Here is a 20563-nt window from a genome sequence, read left to right on the forward strand (position 1 = left end):
TTCAATCAGAAAAATCAGGAAATGGGTTTTAGAAGAGTTATTACAACGTAACAGACACCACCTCCTCACCATTTTGCTTTGTTGGCAAAACTGAGAGTTGGTCCTAAAACATACATAATTGACAATTTAACTGAAAAAACAGGAAGTGCATTTTTAAAAGGCAAACATTTTTTAAATGGCATGCATAGATAAATTGTTCACCACAAAACTAACAATGTGGGCTAACAAAATCATATGGTTAGTCTTGATTTCATTTGTACTTCAATAAAAGTAGCTACTTTAGTATGCATTTACTATGAGAAACTGTATACATATACACACGTATTGCATATATATTGCCTTAATGACATAATAATTTGTTTTGGCACGGTGACTCAGTCGCCTAACGGCAAGAAGGTTGATGGTTCGACTCCCAGCTGGGTTTCCTCAGAATGCTCCAGTTTTCCCCTAAATCCATGCGCTATAGGTGAATTGGATGAACTAAATTTGTCATAGTTTATGACTGTGTGTGAATTTGACAGTGTTTTGGGTGTTTTCCATTACTGGGTTGTGGTTGGAAGGTTTCATTCTGCTGGTTGCTGGTTTGACCCCGGCTGGGTTAGTTGGCATTTCTGTGTGGAGTTTGCATGTGTTGGAGTGGGTTTCCTTCGGGTGCTTCGGTTTCCCCCCCAATCCAAAGACATGAGTGTAGGTAAATTGAATAAGCTAAATTGGCCACAGTGTATGTGTGCGAATGCAAGAGTGTATGGTTGTTTCGCAGTGCTGGGTTGTGGCTGGAAAGGCATCTGCTGTGTAAAACATATGCTGGATAAGTTGGTGGTTAATTCCACTGTGGCTACCCCTAATAAATATAGACACTAAGCTGAAGGAAACTCTTTATTCCCCACAGCTACATGTCTGGCCATCTCTCAGTGAACGTAATCTTCACATCATGATCAATCCCATGTTCCCTTGCACTATCAATAGTTTTAAACACAGTTGTAAACATCTTTAGATTTAATCCTCACACTGGTTTTGTGGGAATTGAACAAAAAACTGTTGGCCCTATCATACACCTGGTGCAATAAGACGCAAGACATGTTTGCCATGACGTGTTGCTATTTTCAGAGCAGCGCAACCCTAATTTTCCCGTTTTGCACCACATTGTTTAAAAAACAAATCCATTTGCACCACTTGGTGGACTCATGGGTGTTCCGGTTTAGAAAAGAGGTGTGGAAAGGGTCACAAAACACCAAAACACATTTATGAGCTTTTGACAGTCTTATATGTGTCCCACATTGCTAAAAACACTATTAGGACACATATATTTCACTAAAAAGTAAAAATTGGTTGGTTGTTTAATCTGGATTTAAGAGTGGATTACAGTGCATGCGACGTGCCATAGAAATACATGTCTGAATAACATTGTTTACCTGAGAGCTGTTCTCATCTGGAAATGGTAAAATCTGGATTTGCCGCTCATCTCCTTTTAATGAAGACGCGGCTCCAGTTGGTGTTGATTGTCCTGTCTTCACAGAATTGGTAAAGGAGTGATCAGAGGTCTTTGCTTCTTTATTCAGAGGCAAAGTTAGTTCATATTATCAGCAGTACTCTTTCTGTATTTAAAGACGGGCCTTAGTCAAATGATTTCTAAGTTAATAAAGTTTACCGTATGTTAACATCACTACAATATTATGGACTGAAAAATCTGCTGTAAATGCTGCTCTCTGAGTGTAAATATGAAAGCACCACAACCAAACTTACCGTCGTGGAGGATTTTCGCCGCATTTTGTGACAGGAATAACACACACGGCTTTCTGACGCTGCCTACTGAGTGCATGTAAAAGTTGAAAAAGGTTGAATTTGATCATACAATCGGTTACATTTTTTTGTTATAGTGTCACCATGTGGCTAATGTCTGTGTTGTTTTGTGTTGTCACCTCACAATGATGTATTACATAATGGCCCGTTTCCACTGAGTGGTACGGTACGGTTCGGTTTGGTACGCTTTTATGGCCGTTTCCACTGTCAAAAGGCGTACCGAACCAAACCGTACCGTACCACTTTTTCGGGACCCTTTCAAAAGGGTCCCAAACTGCAGAAAGGGTCCCAAAAGGTGGAGCTACACGCGCAGCTGAACGCTATTGGTTTACAGAGATACGTCATTCGTAGACTCAACAAGCCAGAATGTAAACAAAGGACCCGCCATGTTTGAAATACACAGCAAGAGATTACAGCGGAATTATAAATACATATAAAGCCATGGTCAATCCTGCAAACAAACCCTGTCGTCGTCATGATAAACAGCCACAAAGCCATGGAGAACAGCAGATTCACCCTGTGCCGCGTAGTTTTTAACGAGCCCGTCTGAAGCGCTCGCCGCGCGTCTCTATCTGAAAAAACAAACTTCTTGAGCTCATGATAATAACATGCACTTGATTATTGACAAGCTTTGGAAACCCGATCCTGTGAGAAGCTGACAAACGCGAGTGACACATTCAGAAAGAATAGGACAAACGCGAGATTAGAGCGTGGGAAGAAAGGCGAAGCCAAGGAGCACGTTATTTCTTCAGCAAATGTGAACAAACTGCCTTGTTTTAATCTGTATTATCACCTTTTGGACTAATATGAACTGGGAATGATGGAATGACTCTAACAGAGGCTGCATGACGTGCTGCTGAAGATTACAGACACAGAGGAGAGGTTTTCACTGACTGTATAGGCTATACTTTGTGTTGTTTTGAACCTAATTAACGACGAAATGTCTGCTTTGAGTAGTTCTTCTGTAGTTGGTAACATATCGGAGACTGTAAGGGTCTGTATGTGTTCATATATGACCTGCAGTTATAATCAACTCCTGTTTATAGAAAGGTTAGTAATAAACATTTATACACAAGTATTTATGTGTGTAAACCATCTGTTTTGTGAGAAGTGCTTTTCATATTATATGTGAACAACCTGTGCAGCTTTATTGTAGACATTTTCTCGAGCGAAAAAGACATAGACTGAAACTTTGTCATACACCACGCCCATCAAAAGGGTACCCTTTATAGTGGAAACGCAAGCCTGATAAAGGTGATCCGTACCGACCCGAACCGAACCGTACCGTACTGTACCAGTCAGTGGAAACGAGCCATAATTGACCTAATTTTATAAAAGATATCTCAATCCGTTCATGAGTCATACCATTGACATAAACATGGACCAAACGGCCACAAACATTTTGCCATCCCTCAACAACCGTGAGAAACGTGAGAGAAAATTTTCTAATAGCTATTGCTATTCAGCTTACTGAGATTATTTCTACGCTTGCTTTGTTCCGATCAAGTGGAAAACCTAGGACTAGTTTAGGTTTCAGAATAGGTTTCAGATATAACCTAAATTAGTGGAAAAACTTATCTCCTATATCCTAACTCCAATGTAGTAGGATAATGTAATGTTGCCAACTTACATTTTATTTTTGAGTCTACAACAAATTGTTTAGGAATTATGTGCACACTCGCATGAATGAGCTCTACAGTGCCACCTATTGATTAATTTGAACGAGTTTTTGAATCTGACTAGTGGTGAGGATTACTGATCCTCGGACCATATAAGTCTTTAGGTATTACAGTTTGGGCTAGGCTATAGCAAATAGGTCGGAAAAAAACAAATTTTTTAAAAATAACTTAATTGCTTAAAATAACTTTTTTTGTAATAAAATTCATTGATACAGAGAAAGAAAGTATTGACCACATGAAGAAATGGAGGTGTAAAAAGGCATAGAAAGCCCAGATAAAAAAGTCTGTTTTTGTTATGTATTTTTATTTTTTTTTACCAAAATCTAGGTCGATTTTATGTCAACAGCTCCTTTAGAAAATACCAGGAAAAATCAATACTTGTTTTACCTGCTGTATGTATTTTCCAAAGAAATCAAGGGAATTTATCATTAAAACAATGTATATTTCGAGTATGAAATCCAACCTTTTTATTTTCATTTCTCTGTTCCACAGGTTAAAAAACTTGCAGATTTTTATTGCTGGTATCTGACCATTACATCGCTGTGCCAAACATTGCACCCCATCTTCTCTTCCACCCCATCCCACACCTAAAAAACCATCATGACGACCTCTTCGTTACGAAGGCAGGTCAAAAACATTGTAAACAACTACACAGATGCTGAAATCAAGGTCAGAGAGGCAACTTCCAATGACCCCTGGGGTCCTCCTTCCTCACTCATGATGGAAATCTCTGATCTGACCTTCAACGTGGTGGCTTTCACCGAGGTCATGGGCATCATCTGGAAGAGGCTAAATGACCATGGCAAGAACTGGCGGCACGTGTACAAGGCGCTTAACCTGCTGGAATATCTGATCAAGACTGGGTCAGAGAGAGTGGCCCAGCAGTGCAAGGAGAACATCTACGCCATCCAGACCCTTCGGGACTTTCAGTACATTGACCGGGATGGACAAGACCAGGGCATGAGTGTGCGGGAAAAGTCTAAGCAGCTGGTGGCTCTGCTGAGGGACGATGAGCGGCTCAAGCAGGAAAGATCGCAGGCACACAAAACCCGTGAGCGTGTTACAGGGAGCACCAGTGCCATGGGTTACGGGTCTTTACCGCCACCCTATCCGGGACGCCACCCTAGTCAGCCCAGCATGCAAGCAGTTCATGTGGACGAGTTTGCCAGGCCTAGGGACTCACCAGCCTCCTTCAACTGTAAGTGTTACCATTCATACTGTTCTCAAGCTACATTTTTTCACTGATTGATTTTACTGACTGCAAAAATCAGTTTCGAGATCACAATCAATTTAATTCGATTATAAAACCATCGAGATAATTATGCTGTAATAATCACAGCTGTCTGCATATCTTCTCAGTGCACTACAACTGTTGTGTAGTAAATGCTGTACATGAATTGACACATATAATAGCATGTTCTTACTACAAACTCACTTCATAAATTTAGTTTGAAAGTGTGTTTGATATAAAACCTTCTATAAGATGCATAGACTGTTAAAGATATGGACATAGTATCCGTGACGTCACCCATAGGTTTCTAAAGAATGCGAAAGAAGCTACAAGTAGGTGTGACTAACCCTCGCCATTTTGTTCGCGTGGGTGATACCAAACAAGGACTAAGAGGCAAAGCGTGAGCTGAGCTACAGAGGCCTGCTAGCATTTTTCTTAATCAGGCTTTTCTTTGAGAGAAATACTTAATATTTAATTACCTGCAACTTCTTTATGTTCTGACCATATGCGCTTGGTTATACACTTTATCAATAGTTTTTAGTGTTTTAAAAAGTGTTTAGACTTTTAAAAACACTGTTTGTAATACATTGAGCCACTTTTTTCTGTTCTTATTATACAGACACACACACACACACACACACACACACACACACAAAACACAAACAAACTTCAAAAATGCTTAAAAAGGGTCATGAAACACCAAAACACATTTTTTGAGCTGTTGACAGTGGTATATGTGTCCCACGCTGCTAAAAACACTATTAGACATATATTTTACAAAAAAAGTGAAAATTGGTTGTTTTTGCATTACTTTCAGCAAATTCATTATTTCGGTTTGAAACACATTTTTGTAGCTGCGTCACAGTGATTAGATATTTGCATGTATTCCTGCGTGGAGGGTGGACGTCTGTACCTTGGAGTTCTTTGTGATTTGATTACTGTACTCTCGACACATGGCAGAAATATGTTCGTAAGGAACATTTTTACCCAAGAGCTTTTCGCATCTGGAAATGGTGAAATCCATAAAATAAAGCATAAAATGTTTCGGAATGAAAGTGAAAGTGCCAAAATGCAGTTAAAGTCGACAAATTAACGATTTTTTCAAATAATTTAATTACTGATGTCCATGTAAACAGTCACTGTCTTTCTCCCTTGCATCTGTGTGTTTGTTTTGCTTCTGTGAAAATCTGCGCATGCCCAAACCGTCATTTTTATCCAAAACCTTCCCTCTTTCCCTCCCCCGACACTCTCACGTAAACAGAGGTAGACACACCCATTTTCCTGGCTTTTTCCAAACTAAAGGTGTGAAAACACCTCACTGAAACAGAGGGGTTTCATGGCCCTTTAAAATCTAAAAAAATTTCCAGTGATGGATTTTTTTACTTTTAAGGCAGTCTGATAACTGTATGAAGCTGTATTCAATCATTTATAATGCACAGCTAGATCTGCTTTTAAAAAATGCAAGATGTTTTAGTGTCGTTATGACATAAACTGTGTTTACATTAATTTTGCATCACTAAAGCATTTTACAGCTCAGCCCAAAATATATAGAATTTTTTTTACAAGCACGCAAGGGATTGCACATAGTGTACATGATACAACTGTTATTATTAGTACAGTATTCACAGTAGGGTTGTAACGGTATGAATTTTTCACGGTATGATAATCGTCTAAAACAATACCACGGTTTGACGGTTTCGCGGTATACGGTATGTTACAAATGTTACAAAATAATAGAACAGTGAAGCAAATTTGACTTTTTCCAAATAATATATTTTTTAGTTACTATAAACAACACCACTTACAATGAACAAATAAAAAAATAAGAAAATAATAAATAATGTGTCAAAGTCCAAATAAAGTCCAAATAAACATGGTGCAAATCCTCAGTAAAAAATAGATATAAATATTTACTATACTATAAATAGTTACATAACGAAACTAGATTCAATATGGAACATCCTTAGGTTTTATGTGCCAGCATGGATATGGTTGTCTGTGGATATGGATTTGGATGTGGTTGTCTGCAATGCAGACAAACAGCTGCACCTTCATTTGTGTCTTTTGAAAACAGCAAGAGCAGCAGTTCGTCTTTGCTGTGTCACTGTTTTGTCATGTTTCTGTGCTGCTGTGCATGCAAAAGTACTTAGTATGAGAATTATTTCATGCAAAACTTTTTTTTTTTTTGCGTTTTATTTAGCCGCGCATAAATGTATGCCTTTCTCTCATTCCGTGTTGTTCAAAAAGCTTGGTCCACAAACAAAAGCGAAACCTATGCTTATTGGTTGTGATATAGCGAGTTTGAACCAATCTGAGCATGGAGGAGGGACAATGCATCAATGTATCATGTCTGATTTGTCCGGAGACACAGTGACGAGCGTTTCTTTGTCAAATCAGCGTTGTCAAATGTTGATGACGTAACTGCACTGATTCCGGAGCCTCTGAAAGTCCGAATGTTATGTGATACAGCACTGGAAAGCTGAGACTCTCTTCTTTATGCCAATCTTTGAATTGTATGAATCGGATCAGCGGATCAAAAGTTATTAAACATTTAAGAGCAATACTTATTTTTAGCCGCGGGCGGCTGTCTCGGTCTTTAAGGGTTAAAACCGTTGATATGCAATTGTTCATGGTATGATAATCGTGCACGTTCAAATCGTGGTAAACCGTCATACCGGTATATTGTTACAACCCTAATTCACAGAGTCATATGTTTATAATTGTGCATAAATCAATGCAGCTTGCACATTCACTTTGAATTGTTTCTGCTTAGTTTGTCAACAAGGCATTAACATTGTGGTATCAGTGGTTGTTTTAGAGTAAGAAAAGAAATGGAAGAGACAAATTGCTCAACAACAAACTACTTGTCTTGGAAATGGTTTTACCATATCAGTCAGCTTCAGAAGTTAAAGGGCACCTAGGTTACCCTTTTTTTCAGATTTATTATAAGTGTTTTGCATCTCCAGAATGTGTCTGTAAAGTTTGGGCTCAAAACACCCATAAGGTTTTTCATTATACCATTTACAAGATTCTATTTTATACAATTTTGCACCAGGGGGCGGTTTTGTTGTACTGCGCCATTAAGGCTAGTCCTCCCCGCCTACTGTTTCTATGTGCCTTTCTGCTTGCCTTAATCTCCTCCTTCGGCTGCGTCAGACAACAGACTTAAAGGTAGAAGATCTCATGTAGCGTTTGTGAGAAATACTACATTAAGGACTTTACCAATGAGTATTTGTTGTGGAGTTGCATCGATGAGTCACACACAATGTCTTTACAAAGTAAAGTCTTAAAAAGTCTTAACGCACACACACACACACACACACACACACACACACACACACACACACACACACACACACACACACACACACACAAACACAAACACAGACAGACGGAGAGTGTTTAGCTTAGCACTCTTTTTGCACGCATATGTGACAGGATACAGGTTAATCTCCACTGCTGTATGGATATCTGTTATGTTAATGTACAAAATAAACCTGATTTAATGTACACAAAGCGGGATTGAAGCATCTTGAAGCATCTTTATAATTTATAATTGTTTGACACGCGGCTGTGCTAATAAAGTAAAGCTGAAGTTAATTGCTGTTCTTCATTACACACATGCACAGTTTTAAAACATTTTAAACTTGTAAAACTCACTCTTCTTGATCACATTTGATGATGATTGATGATCCTAGCAAACTGAACAGACCTTTTATTCCCGGTTGGTTTGCTCATGTCTGGTCTTGTTGATATGATTACACGCGTGACTACTGTGACATGTTAACATGTGCAGATGTCAATAAATTAGGTGGGCAGGGGGACGTACTCCTACATCAAGTTGCGGTCGGTCTGAAAACCACTCCAGTTGGTCCACCGTTTTTATGTTGTTAAATTGAAAAAAAAAGGACTGGGTGTGTTTATATCACCCCAATGTGATGGTCTATACACTATATCTACACATATGTCTGTCCAAACAGCTTGAAAAGTAGATTTTTTCACCATAGGTGCCATTTAAAGTCTATGTGAACCAGAATTTGCTGCAGACTTTCATGTCAGTATGATGACATATTTCCAACTGAACAGAATAAAGAGTAGGGGGCAGAGTTTTATTTTTTGCACCTCCTTTCCTCTTGCAGCAAACTAACTGTTGGAGAGGCAGGACTAATAATATCTTACCCAATCAGTCAAACTGACCGAATCATCAAAGAAGGACTGCCATTCCAGAGCAAAATTCCATTTTTAAACAAACTTTGGAGTTTTTCTTTCAGTTTTTATATAAAGAAAATATATCAGCAACAGTGATGCAACAGTCTCTGGACTTCATCACAGAAACCAATATTTTATATAGTGGTATATACAGTGCATCACTTTTCCCACATTTTTAATGTTACAGCCTTATTCCAAATTGGATTACATTCATTTATTTCCTCAAAATTCTACACACAATACCCTATAATGACAATGTGAAAAAAGATTATTAAAATTGTTGCAAATTTATTAAAAATAAAAAACCTGAAAAATCACATGTAAATAAGTATTCACAGCCTTTGCCGTGCAGCTCTTTATTGAGCTCAGGTACATTCTGTTTCCACTAATCATTCTTGAAATGTTCTGTAGCTTAATTAGAGTTCACCTGTGGTAAATTTAGTTGATTAGACATGATTTGAAAATACACCTGTATACAGCTGTCTTTATAAGGTCCCTGGGTTGACAGTGCATGTCAAAGCACAAACTAAGCATGAAGACGAAGGAATTGTCTGTAGACCTGCAAGACAGGATTGTCTCGAGGCACAAGGCTGGGGAAGGTTACAGAAAAATGTCTGCTGCTCTGAAAGTTCCAATGAGCACAGTGGCCTCCATCATCCATAGGTGGGAGATGTTCGGAACCACCTGGACTCTTTCTAGAGCTGGCCAGCCATCTAATAGTGTGAGAAGGGTCTTAGTCATAGAGGTGATCAATAACCAAATGGTCATTCTGTCTGAGCTCCAGTATTCTTCTGTGGAGAGAGAAGAACCTTACAGAAGGATAACCATCTGTGCAGCAAACTACCAATCAGTCCTGTATGGTAGAGTGGCTAAACCAGGGGTGGCCAACCCTGTTCCTGCAGAGCCACCTTCCTGCAGATTTCAATTGCAACCCATATCAAACACACCTGCCTGTAATTATCACGTGGTGTTCAGGTCCTAATTAATTGGTTCATGTGTGTTTGATATGGGTAGCAACTGAAATCTGCAGGAAGGTGGCTCTCCAGGAACAGTGTTGGCCACCCCTGGGCTAGACGGAAGCCACTCCTCGGCTGGAATTGCCAAAAGGCATCTGAAAGACTCTCAGACTATAAAAAACAAAATTCTCTGGTCTGATGAGACTAAAATTGAACTCTTTGATGTGAGTGCCAGGCGTTAGGTTTAGAAAAAAAACAGGCACCGCTCATCACCAGGCTAATACCATCCCTACACTGAAGAATGGGGGTGGCAGCATCATGCTGTGGGGATGTTTTTTAGCAGCAGAAACTGGAAGACTAGTCAGGATAGAGGGAAAGATAAATGCAGCAATGTACTGTACAGAGACATCCTGAGTGAAAACCTGCTTCAGAGTACTCTTGACCTCAAGTTCATCTTCTAGCAGGACAATGACCCAAAACACACCATCAGAAATAAATGGAGTGGCTTCACAACTCAGTGAATGTTCTTGAGTGGCCCAGCCAGAGCCTTTCTGTCATCCTGGAAATGGCTGTAACCCCTTCCCATTCAACCTGATAGAGCTTGAGAGGTACTGCAAAGAGGAATGAGCAAAAATTCCCAAAGACAGGTGTGCCAAGCTTGTGGCATCATATTCAAAAAGACTTAAGGCTGTAATTGCTGCCAAATGTGCATCAACAAAGTATTGAGCAAAGGCTGTGAATACTTATTTACATGTGATTTTTCAGGTTTTTTTATTTTTAATAACTTTGCAACAATTTCTAAAAATCTATTCACATTGTCATTATGGGGTATTGTGTGTAGAATTTTGAGGAAATAAATTAACTGAATCCATTTTGGAATAAGGCTTTAACATAAAAAATGTGGGAGAAGTGAGACAATATGAATACTTTCCGGATGCACTGTATGTACCACTATATGAAATATTGCTGTCTGTGATGCAGCAAGTTCAGAGACAGCTGTGTACACCATGATTTTCTATAAAATTCACTTTAATGAGTGATGTGACTAAAAAGTGGTCAAAAACAAATATTTTCTCAATTCAAATAAGTAGCGGCTTGAACCCAGAAACAGTGTTTCATACATTATGACTTAACAAGGGGATTTGACAAACAGAAAGATGTTTCTTTTCAGTTTTTTTTTACAGATGATTCATATCTGCAATTTATTAAATCACGATTATGGCTGCACAGAATATCGTCTCAGCATTGATATCGCAATGTGATCATTCGCAATAGCTACATCGTGAGCATACGCAATGTTGAGTCTGGCTTATAATTTATTATTTAACAAATGTTGAGTCTGGATTATTATTTATCATTTAGCAAGTGTGTCACTAGCTTTGTTTCCATTTAAAAATGTTAATTAAATTTATACGTAAAACTGGAATATTGCATAAAAGACATGCAAATAAAGCTGCTTTTCCATCCAATGAGTCAAAGAGAACAAAACTATCACTTCCTGATTAACTGGCACCAAATATCTACCGTAAAAACTGAATTTGCTGTGGTAGGAGAAGCTGTGTGAATCTTTTCTTCATTTATTATATGACTTGTGCCTTAAAAGACAATGCCGACACACAATGAACGTGTGAAGCACAGATCCTCTTGACAGTTGTGGAGGTAATGAGTTATATACACAACTAGTTTTACAGCCAATAATGAACTTCCGGTGAGAGCCTTATGTGACTATTCTTAAATTCATAAGGTTCCTTTTACAGCATCAATGTTGTAATGTAATTCAAATATTATCAGTTACGTGGGCTCAAGCATTCATTTGGTTGTTAAAGTGTAAAAAGAGACGAAAGAACGTTTAAAGCCATCATTAGCCGCAGGCTACCGCAGAAATTCCATTAAAAATACTGGGGTAAGATTCATTTCCATATTTTTCAAAGACTAATGGTGTGGAAAAATATAATTTAAAGCAGTGCTTCTTGTTTTGTCTTATACCCACTTTCTATTGTATCTCAGTCAGGCATTGAAGATGCTTTTTAAAGAAATCAGATCTTAAACACGGCGATTTTTGTATGGGGTAATAATTAACTGGAAGCCCTGGGTTGACTGAAATTAAAAGTCTGTGTGCATAAACCCCATTAATAATATGATAACAGTAGTAATGAAATAGTTACGGCAGTATAGAATAACCAAAATAACATTTTAGATGTTTTACAATACATTTAGCCTGCTGGTTTATCCATTCACACACATTTTCAAGATCACATGATCTCTTAAAACAAAATCACATTTTGTGTTTTTTTTAATGCGCATACTGGAATTTGTTCAGTAAAATTGTTTCCATCATGGTTTATGCGGATTTTTCTAACTTAATAAAAAATGTATACTATTCAGTTATGCACGTTTTTTCAAAATATGCAAATTTTCAAATTTTATGCGCGTCATGGCGTTTCCATCAACCACTTTTTATGCTTATATCCAAAATGTGCAAAAAAACAGATGGATGGAAAAATAGCTAGTGTACACAAGAAACAACATAAAAATATTTAAATAAAGTTACTCTATGAGTACAATAAAAATAAACCAGATGTTACAAAGAGAAAAGTTGGAGTTCTTAGAGTTGATCAATTATTTCAATCTACAAATAACTGAGTGTGAATCTTGTAATTATTATTATCGTTTAATTATTTTTGTGGTGGTTCAGTTGCAGTTGATTGAAAATTAATTTGACAAATTAAAAGAGCGTGTGTATGTGTGCGTGTGTGTGTCAGAGTGACCAATTTATTTTGTGGTGGTACTGTATTTTGTCTCAGATTTATTTTACTTCTGTTTCTGTTTTCATTTCTGTTTATCAGTGTTCTGTGTTGTTTCTGGTTTAGAGAATGGATTTTATTCATTTTTGTGGGGTTTCTAGAGACCCCAAGGACCACAAACTTACTTCAACACTAACATAAAATCAAGATTTTATTTAGATTTTTTTTATTGGTTTATAGATTGACAGTGTTGACTGCTGTGCCATGTTTTATGGCATTTGAAGAAAGCATTTAAAAAAAACTAACATTATTCATGGTCAAAAAGACCCCATGCCCATGAACCATCCAAGGGTAATGGAGATTGATTGGTTGATTTACACTATATGTGTATATTCTATATGAATTCTATCTATAAACACTAAATATGAAAATTCAGGGAATGAAATATGTTACATAAAAATACTATAAACTTGTAGTGCTGGGGTAAAGAATAATTTTGATTCTGAAATTGTTTTTTAACAGCAGATGACACTCTAGGCTTTTTATGTAAGTAACGTGGTGCTCTGGGCTAGATTTTACAGCTGATGATGCTCTAGACTAGTTTTTAAACAGCAGATGGCCCTCAAGTCTGATTTTTAGCCATACAATCAGATTCTTATGAAGACGCTTCTGTGTTGTGTGCACTTGTGTGTGATTTTATGAATTTTATGTCACAAGAATAATTTAAACACAGCTTACAATAAACTAGAGGTGTAACTTTAAATGTATTTGTCCCGAACTATCAGGGCATGGTTTTATTCATGCACTACCACAATAAAGTTCTGATGTGTATTCCAGATGTGCAGTGATTGGAGTTATACAGCTTGCTTCTTTGCCTCTGAAAACCTAAGATGCCATGCTCAGAAATAGTTCCACCATGTTGCCTTTGTCATGTCAACAAGCTCTTGCCCCCCCTCAAGAGTTTTTCGGATTTTTCCACTGCTGTGTAACTACCAATGAGCATCATTTATGTGCTTGGTGCTGCAGAAGACACGAGTGGTCATGAATTGTCAACCACTTTTAGATAGTAAAACAGCAGAACAATTTTAATTGAAAGGCACCCATGATGCAAAATCAACATTTGGAAGTTATTTGGACAAATGTATCTTATAGTGTCACCGCTGTCATATTGGAGTGATATAAACACAACAAGTCTCATTTTTAAATTTACTCATGTTAAAATACGATCCAAATCCCATCAATTTTGAGACCAAAAAATGTTTCCACCCACCAACTTGATTGTCTCTGTCTCTGTAGTAACGCATTTAAACTTGTCCACAAAACAGGATTTGCAAAGAAACTGAGTTTAAAAGATCCATTTATAGTTCTCTGTGATCAGCTACACCTCAAGAATGCATTTTACAAAGCTTGTTCTAATTGTAAGTATTTTACATTTTGTAAAAAGGAGGTGTGGCACCCAACCCAGCTCCTAAACCCAACCGTCATTGTTGGATAAACACATTGTACTAAATTGTATGAATGAGATAGTACAAATTCATACGAATTAAGCCTGGTTTAGACTTCTGCGTCAAGTGACCGGCGCAACTCACGGCGCAGGCAACGCGCGCAGCTGGGCATTTACACTTCTGCGCACTGTCTCCGTTGGTCTGCATTAACACTTCCGAAACGCTAGTGGGCAGTGAGGTGTAAATGTTCCTCTGTGTCGAGTTTCTTCACTTCTGTTTTGCTATTCTGAACACTTCCTGGATGTACAAGTGACTCAAACTCGCTCATTTTGAGGCAGGAACCGGCGGACGTGCAACAACTTTAACCATGAGGTAAACACAGAACAAAACTTTCCATCCGGAGCTCCTTCACGGGACTCCACACTTGTAAACAATCGCTCGCGCCATTCGCGCGGCTTTCGGTCCCGCCCAGACTCGTCAGCGCTACCAAGCCGACCAATCACAGAGCTTGCGCTACGCGTTGTTGCGACGTGTAGTTACAATTTTTGAGAGGTGCACGTCAGTGACGGCGATGGCCACGGCGAAGGGCTATGCGTCAGCGCCGTAGCCTACGCCGGTGTTTGACGCAGAAGTATAAATCAGCCTTTAGCCACTAAATCATACAGTTACAAACTGCCATGAGATTGTGTTGGTTTAACAAATTTAAAACTTTTTTAAAACACTGCATGTTTATAATAAAGACATAAAAATTGCTGAAATCACCACAGCTGCATAGTGTCAGTACAGATTTATAGGAGAATAATACATAACCTGATGGGTATTTTGAGCTGAAATATTACAGACACATTCTGGAGACACCAAACAAAAATAGGAGCTATTTTTTATATAACTATTTTTTAGGGTTTTTTTTTTTTTCACCTTTTGGATAGGATAGTGGAAGACAGACAAGAAAGCAACTGGGAGCAGAGAGCCCCTGAAGCCTGGTTTATACTTCTGCGTCAAGTGACCGGCGCAACTCACGGCGCAGGCAACGCGCGTGGCTGGGCATTTATACTTCTGCGCGCTGTCTCCGTTGGTCTGCATTAACACTTCCGAAACGCTAGTGGGCAGTGAGGTGTAAATGTTCCTCTGTGTCGAGTTTCTTCGCTTCTGTTTTGCTATTCTGAACACTTCCTGGATGTACAAGTGACTCAAACTCGCTCATTTTGAGGCAGGAACCGGCGGACGTGCAACAACTTTAACCATGAGGTAAACAAAGAACAAAACTTTCCATCCGGAGCTCCTTCACGGGACTCCACACTTGTAAACAATCGCTCGCGCCATTCGCGCGGCTCTCGGTCCCGCCCAGACTCGTCGGCGCTAGCAAGCCGACCAATCACAGAGCTTGCGCTACGCGTTGTTGCGACGTGTAGTTACAATTTTTGAGAGGTGCACGTCAGTGACGGCGACGGCCACGGCGATGGGCTATGCGTCAGCGCCGTAGCATACGCCGGTGTTTGACGCAGAAGTATAAATCAGCCTTTAAGGATCGGCATAGGACCTCAAGCCAGGAATTGAACTCAAGCTGTGAGAATCATAGTGTTATATGTCGGTACACTTGAACACTAGGATATTGGCATCTACAAAATAGGAGCCCTTTAAAAGAGTTTACTGTTTTAAAGCTTACAGAATTTATGTACAATTGCTGTTTTTCTGTTGTTAGGAGAGGGTCAGTATCAACCTTTGGAGGTTTAATACACAGTCTAATTAAAAAGTTTTTTTTTTTTTTTTTCATTTTTTCATTATATATTTTTTTTTCACAAGTAGCTTTTCATTTCTGTAGCTGATTGTGACAAAACACCTCTGCCTGCTCAAAAATGTCAGCAAGCTCTGGGGATTTGGTATTGTTTCTGTTGCACTGTACTCAAATTGAAAAGTTAAAAATACAATTTAGTTGTCCACTATATTTGTTTATTTTCTGTTTTTGTAAAAAAAAATCTCAGGTATTTATCGGCCTATACTTTGGCTTCCAAAGGAAGGAGTTATTGATTATGGGTATTGGACAATAGTTTTTTTTCCATTGAAATCAATTATTGTTTTTATAGTTTTTGCTATGACAGATAACATATATTCTTTTAAGAAATTATTTAGCCATTTACAATAGTTAATCTATTGAAATCAAGCCTTTTATTACATTAGGAACATTCTGTTTCACTTTTACTTTTACAATAGACCAACACATTTGTCAAAATGCCAGGTATTTTTGGAAAGTACAGAAATTCCCAGTAGGTGAAATAAGTTTTGAACGTCATATTTTTTCCTGGTAAATATATATTGTAAACATGCTCCTGTCTTTGAATTAAATACACTCAAAACAAAACAAAACCCAAAACCAAAAAAAAAAAAAAAATTTAATTATTAGGACAATGGAAAGACAAAAAGAGAAAGTACTGAACTACTGAAATGAATTTAGTTTTTGGAAAGGACAGCTGTCCTTGGCTGTGTTTGGATAATTGTTTCATCCAGCATCCATTGTTTTCAGCTGCTTCATTATCCTGGTATTGCAGGTGTTGGGAGTAAAGCAGCTAATATTAATTTGCACTGGCAAGGGGAATGTTTGTTTTACAAATACTGAGAGATTCATCTGCTAATCGGGCTTTCCATGCCTTTTTACTCTTCCATTTCTTAACGTGTTTAGTACTTTTTACATGTGACTATTGATTTTATTACACAACTCAATTTCTAAACTAATACATTTTCTTATTTTAGTATAAAGAGTTGAAGTCAGAATTATTAATCCCTCTGAATTATTAGCCCCCCATTTATTTTTTTCTAATTTCTGTTTAACAGTGTTTTTTTAACATGGTTTCTAATAACTGATTTATTTTATCTTTGCCATGATGACAGTACATAATATTGTACTAGATATTTTTCAAGACACTTCTATACAGCTTAAAGTGATATTTAAAGGCACAACTATAGGCTAATTAGGTTAACTAGGCAGGTTTGGGTAAATAGATAAGTTATTGTATTACAGTGGTTTGTTCTGTAGAATATCGAAAAAATAACTTAAAGGTGCTAATAATTTTGACCTTAAAATGTTTTTTTTTTTTTATGTAAAACTGCTTTTATTCTAGCCGAAATAAAACAAATAAGACTTTCTCCAGTAGAACATATATTCTAGGAAATACTGTGAAAATTTCCTTGCTCTGTTAAACATCATTTGGAAAATATTTAAAAAAGAAAAAATCAAAGGGAGGTTAATAATTCTGACTTCAACTGTATGCATTTCTTTGGTTGTTACTGACATCTGGTAAAAAATGTCAAGTGAATAGATCATTTAAAAATAACCTTTCTGAGAAAAACTGTGATGTTCAATAATTATTTTACCCACTGTTTACAATCAAACAGGGTCTTAGGGCAACGTAACTGACATTAAAAGTTGTGATTTGCACCACAGAGGTGCCAGTAATGTGTGTTTATCTACCAGTGCATTCCAGGCCAAACAAGGCCATTCAGGGGCACTGCAGTGGAAGAGAGGAAAACTGAAAAAGCACACTGTCGCTTTCTGGTGCTTTCCTCTCTTCTGGGCCAAGGCTGTTCTGATCTCTGATCAAGCACCTACTGTACTTCAAAACATTTATTGGGGGAATCAACTTAAATCCTTAAAACCATCAAGACATGAACTTGTATAACTCGCATTTGTCATAGTACATAATTTAAAATTTTTATGTTGCAAGAAAAAACAACATTTAATCAATCCATTGAAATAAAGTGAATTGATATTCATATACAAAGTTGTATAAAAACACTTGATTGCACAATATAATTTAATCTCTAGAGCGCTTTTACTATGTAGATTGTATCAAAGCAACTTAACATATCTTCTAGTAAATGAAAATTGAGTTGGTCTAGTTTTCAGAGTTGAATTTCAGTTTAGTTAATTTTAGTGTAGTTTAGCACTGAAGAGCAAATCCATCGATGCGCAGCTCCACAAGTTCCAAAACCAAGCAAGCTAGTGGTGACAGTGACCAGGAGCAAAACTTCACCTATTGACGGAAGTAAAAAAAAAAAAAAAAACTCAAGAGAAGCCAGGTTCAGGTGGGCATGACTATTTCTCCTCTAACCAAACCTCCTGTGCAGAGCTGCAGGAGAATTAAATGGATACTTGAAATATCCCTTTAATCCCCCACCTAAAGTGTTTCCAACCGTTTATTTCCTTTGTCTGTTGAACACAAAAGAAGATTAAGGAATGTTTGAAACCTGTAACCATTGATGTCCATAGAAGGAAAACAAATACTATGGAAGTCAACTCCTGCTTTTTAACATTTTTTCAACAAAATAACATAATAATATACAGTAAAATATGATAAATAACATTCATTCGTTTTCTTTTCGGCTTAGTGCCTTTATGATAAATAATAGAATTTTCGATTTTGGTAGAAAAATGACATTAATTATGCTTTACATTCAATAATAATTTATGATGACCTCAGTAAACATTGTAAATGTGTTTACAAAACACAGATCGAGTGATCACATGGCACATAGTACATTTCAGTGAGTTTTAACATATTTCAATATACTTTCTGATTTTCAATCAAATGAGGGGCTTTTCCAAACTGTATCTTTTCCAGATGTGGGAAAGACAGTGAAGGTGGACTCATTCGAGCACAATTCATGTTTCACATTGTCCACATCCCAAGATTTTTGCTGCCGGCACCATTAAAATCAACATTTGTCATTGGCACTTGTAACCAAAGGTTTTAACGAGACAGTTGAGGTGCACATTTAATCCTGCAATTAGTTGAAAAGCTGATATTTGGAGTTACCACCCGTTTTTAGGCTAGAACCCGGGTTGCTACCTATTAATGCTTATTAAACCTTCACATTCTGCTCTTACTGGTGGAACGTGCAATGAATGAAGACCAGGCTGGTCAAATTTAGCCATAAAACCTCCAACACTAAATTGGCCAGTGTTTCATTTTTTTTGTCCAACCCCTGTACATCTCTGCTTTTCTCTGATGATGTTTAAAGGCAAGATCACTCTGTAAAGGAATAGTTTACCTGAAAACAATTAAATTTAATATTACTCACTATACTCTCCCCACTTTTATAAGGTTCTTACTTCTGTTGAACACAAAAAAAACATTCTGATGAAAGCTGAAACTAAAAGTAAATGATGAAAATGACAGAATTTTCATTTTTGGGTGAACTGTCGCTTAACTGTCATGTGTAATTAAAATAAAGTCTTTGTTTTGGTATGTTAGTTTTAAGAACATCTATAAGCTAGTGTGCTTTAAAACAGTGACAAATTTTAGAAGCTATAACAAACCTGATATAAACACCCAAAGCTTGCAGTTTTTTATTTTTATTCCTCCTGAACACCAGAGGTGGTGTTTACATAATGGATAATAGCAGTGGCAGCTGGATAGGTGGAGGAACAATATACCTAGAAAGATGCACTGTGGCATGAGTTAAGCTGAAGTATATTATCTGCAGCAGCTCAGCGTCCTGCCTTTTTTTTTCTTTTTTTTTCTTTGGATTTTATTTTAGGACTATTAGAATAGTCTAGTGCAGCTTCCTAGGAGCAGAACTTTTTTGTCCTCCTGAGCTCTAATGATTTTCCGACATTTTTGTATTTCGGATTGTGCTTTCCAAGTGATTTAACTATCTAGGATCGTTCACTCATAAAATTAATTTACATTGCGGGTTGTGGGTAATTATTTTTTTTATTATCTTAAACTCCGCTGTTATTATTACCTTGCTGTGTGATCCAGAGGCTAGACAGTGTGCTACTGTAGGCATCTGAGTTATATCAGGTGTTGGACCTCATGCTACAGTTACATTACTATTTGAGTTGTAATTACCAGTGTTATCCAGAGGTTATACACTGAATTGTGGTTCGTGTTTGGGTGGTAATTACCTCGCGGTGCTATCCGGAGGTTAGCCATTTTTTCTCTAAGAATAATTTTATGTGTTTCTTCACTGCTGTTATTTGAACTGTTTTTTCTGTTCTGTCCAGTGATCCTAATGGTCCCTAAGTGGTCCCAGATGGTTATTAAATAATTTTTATTCAGTAATTGTTTTTTTCTCAATACTCCCATTCCATTGTGTGGTTCAAACTTTGTCTTTGTCACATTATTTTTTCTCGCGCTCCATATCACTAGCCATTTTGTTTCGTTTATCAGTTTTTCAGTTTTCTCTCACGGTTCACCCAGAGGCAGGAAACATTCCTCGTGGTTCTAACCAGAGGTCATCTGATTACATTTATTCATGGCTTATCACTTAATTTCCACAGCTTTCCCAATTACCTGCATGTTCTATCCTAATAAGTTTCTTCCAGATGACACACACAATATCTGCTTGTCATGCCTCTGTTTAGCATTTAAAAGAAGTGCACACTGATTCATGCCCCCACTGTAGTCTACTGTCCTTATCAGAGAGACAGTTGTGTTTGGCAGGGCTGAGGCACATTCAGGATGCTGTTGTCTTACCAGTGTTGCTACAGAAAGCAAAA

At 37.6% G+C, this 20563-nt stretch overlaps 1 protein-coding gene across 23 annotated transcripts in view; it reads left to right on the plus strand.

The window, feature by feature from the left end:
- The window catches only part of epn3a (epsin 3a), a 67856-nt gene that overhangs the window by 17249 nt on the left and 30044 nt on the right, over positions 1-20563 (plus strand). For all 23 annotated transcript variants that reach the window (XR_015481260.1, XR_015481258.1, XR_015481259.1 and 20 more), the window contains one exon: positions 3972-4677. Coding sequence is in view for 8 of the 23 variants with exons in the window: in XM_087245145.1 (XP_087101271.1) it covers positions 4080-4677 (598 nt within the window). In the remaining 15 variants the exon portion in view is untranslated. The remainder of the gene's footprint in view (positions 1-3971; positions 4678-20563) is intronic.

Source organism: Danio rerio, chromosome 3 (assembly GCF_052040795.2).
Source record: "Danio rerio strain M-AB ecotype USA chromosome 3, GRCz13ab, whole genome shotgun sequence".
Taxonomy (NCBI): domain Eukaryota; kingdom Metazoa; phylum Chordata; class Actinopteri; order Cypriniformes; family Danionidae; genus Danio; species Danio rerio.